This window comes from Microtus pennsylvanicus, chromosome 7, assembly GCF_037038515.1.
Source record: "Microtus pennsylvanicus isolate mMicPen1 chromosome 7, mMicPen1.hap1, whole genome shotgun sequence".
NCBI classification, from domain to species: Eukaryota; Metazoa; Chordata; class Mammalia; order Rodentia; family Cricetidae; genus Microtus; species Microtus pennsylvanicus.
In genome coordinates, this window is record NC_134585.1 from 25,225,174 (window position 1) to 25,239,335 (window position 14,162).

The 14,162-nt window shown below is 44.7% G+C and overlaps 1 protein-coding gene and 1 pseudogene across 3 annotated transcripts in view; one reads left to right on the plus strand and one right to left on the minus strand.

Moving 5' to 3' along the window:
- The window catches only part of Lims1 (LIM zinc finger domain containing 1), a 117,182-nt gene extending 113,536 nt beyond the window's left edge, over positions 1–3,646 (minus strand). Inside the window, exon 1 of one of the 3 annotated variants that reach the window (XM_075980241.1) lies at positions 3,491–3,646. In XM_075980241.1, the coding sequence (XP_075836356.1) occupies positions 3,491–3,522 (32 nt within the window). In that variant the 5' untranslated portion in view covers positions 3,523–3,646. The remainder of the gene's footprint in view (positions 1–3,490) is intronic. The other 2 variants (XM_075980240.1, XM_075980239.1) reach the window with 2 other exon arrangements.
- A 5,910-nt stretch (positions 3,647–9,556) lies between these two features.
- Positions 9,557–9,657, plus strand: LOC142855161 (U6 spliceosomal RNA; annotated as a pseudogene).
- The last annotated feature ends 4,505 nt before the right edge of the window (positions 9,658–14,162 follow it).

Below are 14,162 nucleotides of genomic sequence, written 5' to 3' on the forward strand. Positions count from 1 at the left end.
CCACAAACATACATGCAAACAAACACCCATACACAAAATTAAGAACAACAACAATAACAACAAACCCTACCACTATTACTAGAGAAGGGTTAGCATGAGACAGCAGGCTGTGTGATTCCTGCTTCATATAGCTACGGCATTAGAAATACAGTGAGGCAACAGTTCAGTAGGTAATGTAAATGCTGTTGCTGAACTGAGAATCCACAGCTTAGAGTAGTTGTGGGAACTGTAAAAGCAACAAGTGGTTTGATGTTTTTCCTGTTATTTTAGTTGAATCCTACCTGCAAATATGATCTGCACTGAGACATACTTAAATGATTATCTAAACAAATACACATTTTTGAAATATACTTGAGAAATTAAGCTCTCCTTTCCCATCATGGATTTCAGAAGTTGCTGAGTTTCTCCACCTGAAGGACAGGCTCTGAGCTCTCCCAACGAAGGAGAGAAAGCTCACTTTTAGTACCCACACTTAGCAACTTACAGAGAACTACCAAGGAGATGAGCCAGGAGGCTCACATAGAGGAAGAGAGTACAAATGCTAAAATCAATACAGCACAATCCCGTAATGAATAAATAACCAAACAAGTAAGGGCACAATCCTGATGGATCATTTTCTCTAAGACTGCAGAGCACAGGACAATTAAAGAACTAAGGAGTTCAGCGCTGGAATATTAGCTTGGGTGGTAGAGTGCTTGCCTTATATACATAAAGCTCCGGGATGGACCCCAGCACTGCATAAACCCATGTGATACATGGATGACACATGCCTTTAATTCCAGCATTCAAGCCATCCTTGGCTACACAGAAAATTCAAGGCTAGCCTAGGCTATGAGACCCTATCAAAAAAGAAAGAAAGAAAGAAAGAAAGAAAGAAAGAAAGAAAGAAAGAAAGACCCAAGCAAACACCCCACATGACCTGTTTCCCTACTTCACAAGCAGGAACAGAACATTGCAAATTTAGAGAGACACTAAATGTCACAGCAGTTTTCCTCTGCATAATGGCACTGCCTTACATGAGCCTGAGGACCCACAGTTGCTCTTCAAGTCTTAGTTCTTAAGTCCTGCTAAAAATAAAAAGTTCATACTACAACACTCATTCAAGAAATACTTTGGGAGTGGAGCGAGATGGTTCAGTGGTTGAGAACACACACTGCTCTTCCAGAAGACCCAAGTTTGATTCCTAGCACCTACATCAGGTATCTCACAACCACTTGTAACTCCAGTCCCAGAGGGATCTTCTGGCTTCTTTTAAACCTGCACTCACATGCACACACTCATACACAAATTCACACACATAGATCTCATTAAAAATAACAAAAAAAAATACTTTGAAGGCAGTGAGAGTTTAGCCAAATTCTTTTTTTTTTAAGATTTATTTATTTATTATGTATACAACATTCTGCCTCGATATATGCCCGCATGCCAGAGGAGGGCGCCAGATCTCATTACAGATGGTTGTGAGCCACCATGTGGTTGCTGGGAATTGAACTCAGGACCTCTGGAAGAGCAGCCAGTGCTCTTAACCTCTGAGCCATCTCTCCAGCCCTAGCCAAATTCTTTACATACAGGATAAGAATGTCATTTTCCCTTTAAGAGTCCTTGATGAACTAGTACAGTCACTCTGGGGATACAATTACCATACAATATGCAAAGTGCATCCTCTTCGCCATCTATTTCACAGAAAGGGAAAACATGTTCACACTAAAACCTGCACACGAACATCCACAGTAACTATAACACTGCAACAAACGGCTGCAGACCCATACAGCCGCTCAGCAAACAAGCGACGGCACAGGCCGCGAAAACTACAATCCCACTTAACCGAGGCGCTCAGAGGTCAAATCCAAAGAGAGGGAGAATGGCAGTTGCCAAGAGCTGGGGGACACAAGGAATGATGAACTGTTCGACTGTGAAGGAACGTCAGTTCTGTAGACGTCTCATGACAATGGTATGGACATACCAATATGGATATCCATAATGCTGAAAAAACAAAAACGGCGCAGACGGCACACACGGCGGCCAAATTTGTAACCCCAGCACTCAAGAAGTTAGGCAGGAGGATCATTGACAAATTCAAAGCCTGTCTAAGAGTGAGTGAGATCTGGGGTGAGCAGGGGATGGGATCAGGGAAGGCCACTAGACCAGAGACACACTCGAGGGTCCTACGCAGACACCACTATATCCTGTTCTGCATACCCATTCTTCTTTACAGCTCACGCTTATTTTCAATTCCCGATCGACTTAATATTCCACACGTCTTTCTCGGTGACAAATGTCCATGGCAAATGCAATAACTGTCCATGACGAGTACAATGACTGTACAAATGATTAACCCGTGATTGTCTTCCTTGGTGCCTGAAACCCAGTGGTTAAGTGCGCATAAAATGCTTCTGCTACATACCAAAGTAATGTGACTATCTCAAGGAAAAGCAGATGCTATGTTAAGCACTGAGCTCAAATGGAAGCCCTTTTCTTGAAAATACCGTTTCAGCAAAATAACAGACACGACACCCATGGTGATTTGGACTTCTATTTGGTAGACATTTCATTGAAACTGAATTTTGGGGACAACAACTGACAATACTTTGTTGATAATGATAAAAGTCACGATTTCCACTGAAAGTTATAATGTTGGAAAATCACCTCTTGAGTCTGACAGCTCTCCTGATACTTAAGAATTTAATGAAACTGGTTGGTGGTAAGTCTAATGAATGTCATTTAGAGACGTTAATAGATGTGTTAGCATCTGGGACCTTCCTTAATGCCGCAAGCCAATACAAAGCCGTTACTATGAGTAATAGTTCCATTCAAATAGAAGGCAGTTTGAGGAATTTTATGTAACCGTGAGCTCGGATTTCACATCAAACCTAGCCTTTAGGAAACAATCTTCTGAACTTCTGGCGGAGTCACAAAGAATACCCACAATTATTTAGAAAAACTATCAGCATACTTCTCTTCAAACTGCCCAGCCGTTTAAGACCAAATTTTCCTTTAAATAGTTCATTCAAAACACACCACAACAGACAATGCAAAACGAGAATGCCAGACACGGGTAGGATTTGTAAAATATGTTAATAGGCTGTTCGTCTTAACTTTTCTGTTTAGGGTATACTACTTTCATTGAAATGCGTCATGCATGTTGATATACCATGGATTACTCAATGGGTAAATATTTCACACGTCCGTTTTCATTTTTAAGACAACACATGTATTCGTCTGCGTGGTCCTGAGACCCTCTCTGCCCCGTTCTTCCCATCGGTGAACTACCACGAACCAAGCTCTGGGACAGGATCTGCCCTCACACCCCGAGGCTGCACAGGACAGCTCAGCAGGACCACGAAGGCCTCTCCCGCCTCGGGCTAGGGCGGCGCGTGTCCGGGCCTCTCGCCAGCCGGAGGCCGCGCGGGCGGCAAAGGTGCCCGTCCGCCAGGCCCAGGCCCGGCGAGGCTCGGGCAGCCGCCGTCCCAGAGCGCGCGCGCGCCCCTACCTGTTGGTCATCCCGGCCGCCACGCCCAGCATCTCGGCAGTCCACGCCGCGTCCGCCTGTGCCTCCGTCCCCGCCGCTGCGGCCGCACCCTCTTCCCTCGCTGCCCCGGCGAGCGGCGGACTGGAGGGCCGGCCTCAGGCAGGAAGGGGGCGGGGCGGGAGGGGAGGGCGGGGCGGGGCGAGGAGGGCGGGGCGGGCGGCGGCCTCGAGCCGGTAGCAGCTGGCAAATGGCGGCGCTGACCACGCCCCGGAGAGCTCAGGCCTAGGCTCTCCGGGGGGCGGGGTGGAGGCGGAGAGAGGCCGGGATGGGGCGGGGCGAAGTCCGGCGGGGGCGGGGCTGAGAGCTGCATCGGTGGGGCGGGGTGCTGGGTCGTCAGAGCTCCTCCTCCGTCCACCAGTTCCACTCCTTCCTCCTCCTCCTGGCACTGAGCCTGCTTTCTCCGAGTTTGGCCGTAGGCGTTTCTCCCTGGCTCCAAACAGGCAGAGAGGCTTCTGGGTGTCCTGAGGGTTTCCTGGTCTCTCCTGGAAGTACACAGAGTCTAGCCCGCCAGGAACACTTGGTAGAGTGTGACTGGTCAGGGTCAAAAGACGGGGCAAGAGTATCACTGGCTAGAGGCTCTAACTCAACTTGGCAGATGAGCTGCCAGATTCTTTCTGCAGGGCGAAGGGTCTGTACAGGGCCCTACCCACCCTGCGAAGGTCCCGAGGAGATTGTCCTAAGGAGGATGTCGTGCAAGTCAGCCTATCGGGGGTGGAGGTCACATCTGGGTTGGCCACTTCCAGTCTGCGGGAGCTTGGAATGTTTAGGGTACTCTTGATAGATGTTTAACTTTGTGGGCCTGGCCTGCTAGATGAGTCAACAGTTGTTCAATCCCTAGGGCCCTTGTAGGAGAGAACGATCTCCGATTTTCCTTTGCCCGCCAAACACATATACACAGAAATATAAATAAATGTAACGAAACAATTTTTAAAAAATTGCTTCCCAAAGAAAAAGAAAATCTTAATGCTATTTTGGGATAGTTGGGTAAAAACTGGTTGCCGCTTGATTAGTGGTTTTTAGTTTCATCATAGTTATGCCGTATGTGGAATGTACTCACCAAGTGATTCTACTGTGGTTGACCAATGTCTGCCATAAAGAAAACCCGGAAAAACATGGAATTGAATTTCTTACTCTTCAACTTGAGAGTTTGTCAGGATAAAAAAGGATGCCTCCGTGATAGTTTCATTTTTGTTATGGCTGTCAACAATCAGCCTTTAAAAACAAAATTTGATATCTGGAAGTCTTTCACATATGTGCACACAAAGCACACGCAAAAATTTTAAAAATTATGTGTATGAGTGCCCCACAAAGAGTTATTGTAAAGGATGTATTCAAAATAAATACTTAAAATTTTTTTCTTTATTTTCCATCTTCTTTCATCTCTACCAGATAAGTATGCGATAAGAAGGCAGGGGAAATTAATTCCTGCCCCCAAGTAACAGACTAATTAGATAACTCTTATAGCTTCAGCACTGAATTTTATTATGCTTGCTTCTGGTTTTGTTATACTAGAAAAAGCTCATACTGAAGAAGTCAAGAATCCAGTAGTTGCTCAATCCACAAAGCGAGATGTCCTGGCAGTCCAAGTCTGGTGCTGAAGGCCTGGGGCGGTCCTGAGAGCTGCTTGTCTTCAGTCTACTGGAAGCCCAAAGAAGCTAGTTATCAGCGAAGTAACGCCACAACAGGGTGGGGAGTGAGGGCAAATAGGCGAAAAGCTAAGTTTCCACCCATGTCCTTGTATCTGGGTGCCACCAGGAGGTGCTGACCACATTTAGGCTTCAAATAATCTGATTTAAAAAAAAAATCTTGGGGCTGGGGAGATGGCTCAGAGGTTAAGAGCACTGAGGTCCAAAGTTCAATTCTCAGCAACCACTTGGTGATTCACAACCATCATGAGATTTGATGTCCTCTTCTGGCATGCAGGCACACATATTTATTATGTATACATAATACACAAATCTTTTTTTAAAAAAAGTCCATCACAGGAGTGTCCAGTGGTTATATTTTAGATGGTTCCAGATGCAATCTAATTGACAACCAGTATTAGCCATCACATTCTCTGAACACCAAAGGGTCTTTACAACCCTGAGAAAGGAACCCAGGGCTTCATGTACAGAACGCAAAGACTGCACCACTGAGCTACATCCTTAGTCCCATCCTTATCACGTTGGACTAGGAGAATGTTTGCACAGGATGTTTGTGGGGAAAAGGACAGTGTTGCATTCCTAAAATTCCACCCTACTGAGTTGCGCTTGAAGAATCCCATTACTCACTCCCACACTACCACGTATGAGATCAGTGAAGTTTACAAAAACCCAGTCTGACTTCATTTTTCAGAATTTATTTTGAGTACCTCATTTACAGTATTTCTTTGTGGAACTGAAGAAATAGCTCAGCAGTGAACCCAGCGGATGGATTGTTGGGAATGAATATGGGGTGGGACCTTGATGGAGTAGGTGTGGTCTTGTTGAGGAAGATGTCTAACTAGAGGTAGACTTAGAGGTTTCAAAAACCCAGGGCAGGCCCAGTCTCATTCTCTTTGCCTGCTGCCTGCCCATCAGGATACAAAGCTCTTAGCTACTGCTCCGGCACATGCTCCCCACCATTATGAGAACAGGTTAACCCTTTAAAACTGTGTGCAAGACCCCAATTAGACACTTTTATAGGAGTTGCCTTGGTCATGGTGTCTCTTCACAGCAGAACAGTAACTAAGAGAGTTACAATATTATGTGAGACTTCCATTGTTATCCTGAAACATGGGATTTTTAAAACCATTATTTTTTTAATTGCATTTGCATTGATATTTTGCCTGTATGTGAGGGCATCTGATCCCCTGGAACTAGAGTTATAGACAGTTGTGAGCTACCATGTGGGTACTGGGAATTGAACTCGGGTCCTCTGGAAAAGCAACTAGTGCTCTTAACAGCTGAGCCATCTCTCCAGTCCCATGACCACTATTTTTTAAAGGTAGGATTTCACCACGTAACTATGGCTGGCCTGGAACTTGCTACATAGACCAGGCTGGCCTTGATCCACTTGCTGGGTGCTGGGATCAAAGGGTGACCTGTCACTACACACAGTTTTATAAGCACTTTGGTGATGGCTATTCTTGGTTGTCAACTTGACTGTATCTGGAATGAACTACAATTCAGAAACGGAGGGCACACTCATGATCCGGATCTTGAGGCTGGAAGACACACATCTTTAATCCAGATCTTGAGGCTAGAAGGCACACCTTCAACTGGACTACACCTTCTGCTGGAAGCCTCTGGAAGAAGCAAGGGTGTGTTTCTTTTTCACCTGCTCACCCTTTCCTCATCAGCACATCCTTTTCCTTTACAGGAATTACGGCTTACTTCTTCAGGATTCCAGCATATATAGAAGACCAGCCGAGACACATGCCTCGTGTGAGCAAGGCTCAAGACGGAGCAACTACTAGATTCTTGGGCTTTCCAAAAATTCACAGCTAGCCATTGTTGGATTAGATGGACTGTAGCCTCTAAGTCATTCCACCACTCAGCATTAGCCCTTTTTTTTTTTTTACCAGAGATGAGCTCATGAATTCTAAACACCAGAACTTAGCCTTTAGTCTAAATACCAAGTCTATGGTTTTATTTATTAAAAGATGTACATTGTATTTATCCGCACCTATTAGGAAGTTGGAGACTTTCTTTAGTCGCAACTGTTGAGAATAGTTTTTTTTTCCCCATTTGTATTGCTAAAAGTTCTTTCAAGTCTTCTATCATCCACTCATTCAAGATGTTAGGGATCTCCAGCTCAGGGACCCCATTCCAAACCCTGCCCTGAGCACATGAAACAGCAGCTCCCTAGAGCTGTCCTCTCCAGACCCTGTCCAAAGAAGGCCCCGCCAGGGGTCAGCTCCTCTCTGGGGGCTGTCCAAACCATGCCTAAAAGGTATTAAGACCTGGTTGCCAGGCCGGGTGGTGGTGTTGCATGCCTTTAGTCCCAGCTCTCGGGAGGCAAGAGACAGGCAGATCTTTGTGAGTTCATGGGTAGACGGGTGCCATGGTCAACTGTCAATGGATTTTCTGTATTTCTCATAGGCTTCTTCACTTGTAATTCATCTAGCTCTGAAGGGTCACTCGGTGTCATCTTGATCAGCCAACCATCTTCAGAACAGAATTTGTTGATGAGCCCCAGGTTTCCTTCAAGTGTTTCACTGATTTCAATTACCTCTCCTGACAGAGGAGCAACGGCACTGGAGGTGAGGAACCTGCCTGACTCCATTTTGAAAGTAGATGTTAAAAATAAATTTATTTACTGTAAGAGCTGAGTTCTCGGTCTCCTGGAATATGACCTTCTCCAACCCATGACCTTGACTTGTTTTTGAGACTACCTTACTGCCCCATCCCTTCCTAATCACAGGGTGACATGTTTTTTGAGATTTTTTTCCTGTTATTTCCTTATTGCCGCATTATCTGTCTTCTATAAAACTACTTGTAATTTTACTCCTTAAAAGGTTCCCAAGAAATGAATTCAGGGCTGCTCTTTTTGTGTTTTGTTGTTTTGTTTTGTTGTTGTTGGCTTTTTTTTTTTTTTTTTTTGCGACAGGGATTTTCTGTGTAACAGTCCTGGCTGTCCTGAAACTTGCTTTGTAGACCAGGCTGAACTCGAACTCACTCAGATCTGCCTGCCTCTTCCTCCTAAGTGCTGGGTGGGATCAAAGGCATGTGTCACCACCACCCGACAGGGACTGATCTCTTTAACCCAACTTAGGAGACAGTCACTGGCCAGCTCTTGGATGCACTCCAATAAAAAAAAAAAATAATAAGCTTGCTTCAAGTTCGGCTCAAATTGTGGTAGTGTTCTTATTCTCGCTGTTGGGATGAACACACCACCAGTGTGGGTACAATACTAATTCAACCACCAATTTCCAGGTTTTCAAATCAATATTGAAAAGCTTTTCCAGGGCTGGCAAGATGGATCAGCAGTAAAGATGCGTGCCAGATACAGCCTACACTTAATATGGTACCCACATGGCTGATGGAGAGAACCAAATCTTCTCTGACCTCCACACACGTGGCATGCATGCACACACGCATGAGGTGGTTCAGAGGGGAAGAGCACTGGCTGCCCTTGCAGAGGACCTGGACTCAGTTCTCAGCACCCCCATGGCCACTCACAACCACCCGTAATTTGAGTTTCATTGGATCTGTATATCATGCACATATATACATGCAGGCAAATACTCATAAAATAAAAATAAATAAATCTCTAAAAAGAGATCCCTTTCTTTGAAATGTAATCCTTAGTGGGACTTCAGCTATGCATCTTTGTTCTGACGGCCTACATCACAGCTCTGCAAGGAGTAAGGTTCCCATTGAGACAAGCAGCCATAAAAAGGCATTGCTGAATAATGTAACATTGTGAAATCAGGACAGCCGGAGTTTGTTAATAGACTCACTTCCTTGGGAAAGCTGATACAAGTAAACACAAAGTTGAAATGAAGAGGCTTCTCAAGGGAATGTGACCTTCTCATAACTACTTGGCTAAGAAAAAGAGCAAGAAAGGAGCGCATTATCTGTATCCTGCATGATATCATGTAGAGAAGCCTTGAGGAGCTGGGGTGCAGTTCAGTGGTACAGTGCTTGCTCGGCATGCACTAGGTCCTGGGTTCCATCCCTAACAGGCAAAAAACAAAACAAAACGAAAGATTAAGTAGTAGTGAGCATAGCATTACCTAGAAAAAATATATTCTATTTAAGCAAATAAATAAAACCAAGCACTTGTCTTCTCCAAGGTGCCAAAAAAGATTCGATGAAGACAGCAGCAGAATTTGTACTCTTCTAGAGAAGAGACATTTCCACACTTTTGCCAGTGTGGAAGATCGCAACTGTCACTTACGTGACTTAGAAATATTTATGTTTCCCCAATGGCCGGCAAATATTTTAAAGAGTACGCAGCATCCTCATCCACCAGGAAATGCAAAGTAAAACTACTTTGAGGTTCCATCTTACCCCAGTTAGAATTCCTGTCATTAAAAAAAACCCAGCAAAATGAGACACAGTATTCAGTAGCACCTATACTAACATTGGAACAACACCATGAAGACTGGGATGGCCCTGCACAAGGATGACACACACATTAATGAATTGGCCCCTATTAATAAACGGTGATTGGGCTGGAGAGATGACTCATCTTGTTAGGAGCAATGGCTGCTCTTCCAGAGGACCTGGGTTCAGTTCCCAGCACCCACAGTGGCAGCTCACAACTGTCTGTAACTCCAGTTTCAGGAGATCTGACACCCTCACACTAACGCACATAAAAAAAAAAATTTAAAAACAACCAACAATATCAAAAACCTAAACAAAGGCCACGACAACAATGGCTATGGAAATTACTGCCCATCGCTGCAAAGCCTGATGACCTGGGAGGAGACAATCTATTCCCACAACTTGTTCTGTGGCCTCTAAACTATGCTGTGAGCCCCATAAATAAATGAATGTACTTTAAAAAAAATGCTAAGTCATCTCTCCAGCCCCATTTTTCTTTTAATGCAGATGCTTTTATTTTGTGTATAAGTATTTGCCTGAATGTATAGATGTAAATCACGCGGGTGCCCAAAAAGACCAGAAGAGGGTGTGTAGAATCCTTTGCAGTTGGAGCTATTTCCCCATTGTGAGCCTCAGTGTGGGTGCTGGGAGCTGAACCTGGGTCCTCTGCCAGTGTGAGAGGCATAGGTACATTTTAAGTTTTAATTACTGTGCCTTAGAGATCGTGGGAAACAAAAATGCCTCTGACCTGCAAGCCCCTTTTCCAAGGACAGATAGTTCCTGAAATGCTGGAGGCTATTGTTTATGGGAGATAACAAGTCAGGAGTTTTCACTCCCCTGGATAAGTTTGTGTGACCCATTTGCACCGAATGGGCTTGATCACGTGTGGGGGGAGATTCACAGGCGGGGAATACATCAGGATGTATGCTTGCCCTGATTAGATGAGGCTGCAAGTAACTCAGGATGTATGCTTGCTTCCGAGTGGACGTGCTGGGAAATACTTAGGCTGCGGTAATCTGTCATTTTCTGGAAATCCAAAGACAGACCTGGCCAGAGCCCATCTACCTGGCCAGTATTTAATTAAAGCTTGCTCCAAATTTGGCTTTTAATTGTGGTAATAGTCTTATTCTCTATTGGTGGGATTCAGACCAGAACAGAGGTAACCATTGCTCAAGGTCCAACAGACTTAACTTTTTTTCCTTTCTTTTCTTTCTTTCTTTCTTTTTTTTTTTTTTTGAGACAAAAAAGCCTCTGATCTGCAAGCCCCTTGCCCAAGGACAGATAGTTCCTGGAAGATGCCTGAGCACCGGTAAGCCACAGGACACGTGACGATACATGGATTAATAGAAAGGGATCAATTAAATGTAGTGATAATCCTGAGTCACTGGTCAAACATAATTAGCATAAACCTCAATGTGAGACTTGAACCCTTGACCCTGAGATTAAGAGTCTCATGCTCTACTGACTGAGTCTGTAAATCTAAAAAGTATTTCTTTTTTTTTTTTCTGGTTTTTTCGAGACAGGGTTTCTCTGTGGTTTTGGAGCCTGTCCTGGAACTAGCTCTTGTAGACCAGGTTGGTCTCGAACTCACAGAGATCCGCCCGCCTCTGCCTCCCGAGTGCTGGGATTAAAGGCGTGTGCCACCACTGCCCGGCTGAAAAGTATTTCTTGATTAACGATTGATATGAGGGTCCAGTCCACTGGGGATGGTACCGCTCCTGGGCAGGTGGTTCTGAGTTGTATAAGAAAGGCTGAGGCTGGAGAGATGGCTCAGCAGTTAAGAACATTGGCTGCTCTTTCAGAGAACCCAGGTTTGACTCCTAGCACCCATATGGCCACTCACAACTGACTGTGACATTAGCTCTAGGAGACAGGATGACACCTTTGGCCACTGCTGGCATTGCATGCAGACAGTGCCCAGGCATACATCCAAACGAAATAGCCACACACATAAAAAGAGAAAGCTAAACAAGCCATGAAGATCAAGCCAGTGAGCGATGTTTCTTCTCCATGGGCTCTGCTTTGGTTCCTGTCCTGACTTGACTTCACGATAGACTGTGATCAGGATATGTAAGCCAAATACATCCTTTCTTCCCCAGGTTACTTTTGGCACTAACTCCAAAACCAACTTGACTACTCAAATCTGAGTCTAACATCCCATAGAAGTTTTAAAAGTCATTCCCATCAGAGAAATCCATTCTCAGACTGCTCTCAGTGTGGGAAGTTTCCCACCAAATATATAGAGTGGCAGGAGGCAATCCTCCTCCTTGCTAGGTGCAACAATTATGCTTTTGCTTTGCTTTTTGAGATAGGGCCTCACCGTGTAGCCTAGAATGTAGGCCTCACCATCCTGAAGGCTGGGGCTCTGTGCTGAAAAGGAAAGAACCAGTGCGGCACAAGGTATTCACAGCTCTACTCCCTGACGGTGGATACGGTGCGACCTGCTGCCTCACAAGCCTCTGGCCCAGCTAGTGTCACAGCTTACAGGAAAAGGATCTGCGTGAGGTAAGAATGAACCTTGGTTCAGCTTGACTTCGCCAGGCTGGATCAAACTTCTGGAGTCTGATACTAGGCAGTTTATGGTAAGCATATTTAAACACAGTACAATTTGAAAAACAGCTTCCTCATACAATCCCTGGTGAACAAGGAGGTGTAATTACATCGAAACTCAACTCAAAATACAAGTCATTTCTACCAAGAAGATGGGCTCTAGAGATAGGCTACATGTGTTACCTTAAGGGCTTAGGGAAGGATCTGACATGGTCTTTGTCATATAGACAGCATAGAGGTTATCTGAGTTATGACCTATTAGCTACCTCTGGTTCTGCTTGTGGGCATTTTGGGGGGGGCTTAGCTATACAGTGTAGCATCAACTCTAATTGATCTTAATAAGTAAAACCCAGAGTCAGATATTAGGGGTGAAAGCTGAAGGATCAGAGGAGCAGTGTAGCCAGCCACTGGAGAAACCTTTTCCATCCACCAATGCTCAGACTGCAGGGGTAAGCCTGTCCTGACTGCTACTTAGACCGACTGCTTCACACTGCTCCCTCAGACTGCACTGAGCTCCTGTCTCCTTTCCCCTTCTATTCCTCTCTCCACCCAGTCATCACTCTTGTCTCCACCTCCCTAGTGCTGGGATCACCTTTATATGAGCTCTGTTTCTCTTTTAAATGGGATCAATTTTGAGTAGCTTAGGGTGGCCTTGAACTCACAGAGATCCCTCTGTCCTGGGATTAAAGGTGTGTGCCACCACTGCCTGGTGTCTAGTGGCTTAGCTCTGCACTCTGATCTTCAGGCAAGCTTTGTTAAAACACAAACAAAACATCACCACAGGGCTGGAGAAATGGCTCAGAGGTTAAGAGCACTGGCTGCTCTTACAGAGATCCAGAGTTCAATTCCCAGCAACCACATTGGCAACTCACAACCATCTGTAATGAGATCTGGTGCCCTCTTCTGGCCTGCAGGCATACATGTAAGCAGAATACTGTATGTATAATTAAATAAATCTTAAAAAAAAAAAACACATCACCACAATAAGGGTCATCTAGCTTATCAAGTATCTCCAGTCCTGGTTGTGAGAGTTTGATCTGGCCTGGCTCTTCAGATAATGCAGATCACCAGGCTATTAGTCACCTCCAATTCCCAACCTTCTGGATGGAAAAACAGGTTATACATCTTTTTCTCTGAAAAAACAACACTGAATTTCACTGGTGGCAAGGACCCCCGTGCATCCAACAGTGAGACCAAGGAAAGCCTTCCTTCCTTAAGGTTCTTTTTCATCAGGTGTTTTGTCACGGAAATGAAAAATGCAACCAATATTGCATATAACAATTAATTAAATGCGGGCCCAAATAAAATTAAATTGATAATTCTGAGAAGAACATGAATACATTTGTGAGCCTCCATTAGGCAATAGTGAGACTAAAAGCACAAAAGACAAACAGAAACAAACAAAATGAAAAGTCAAAAAAAAAAAAAACACAAAAAACCCCACAAAAGAGTAAAAACCTTCCCTGAAGGTAAAAATTTTAGAATTCAAACGTTATCTTTTTTTAAAAATTTATTTATTATGCATACAGTGTTCTGGTGCCTGCAGGCCAGAGGAGGGCACCAGATCTCATTACAGATGGTTGTGAGTCACCATGTGGTTGCTGGGACTTGAACTCAGGACCTCTGGAAGAGCAGGCAATGCTCCTAACCACTGAGCCGTCTCACTAGCCCTCAAACATTATCTTTAAGGAAATAAATGGACGGGGGCTGGAGAGATGGCTTAGTGCTTAAGAGCATTGCCTGCTCTTCCAAAGGTCCTGAGTTCAATTCCCAGCAACCACGTGGTGGCTCACAACCATCTGTAATGAGGTCTGGTGCCCTCTTCTGGCCTGCAGACATACACACAGATAGAATACTGTATACATAATAAATAAATAAATAAATAGAGCCAGATGTGGTAGCTGTACAGCCTTTAATTTCAGTACTTGGGAAACAGAGACAGGCAGATCTCTGGGAGTTCAAGGACAGTCAGGTCTACACAGTGAGTTCTAAGCCCTATCTTTAGAAACTACAAATAAACAAACAAAACAAAAATGGGCTGATGAGGTAGCTCTGTGGGTAGAAGTGCT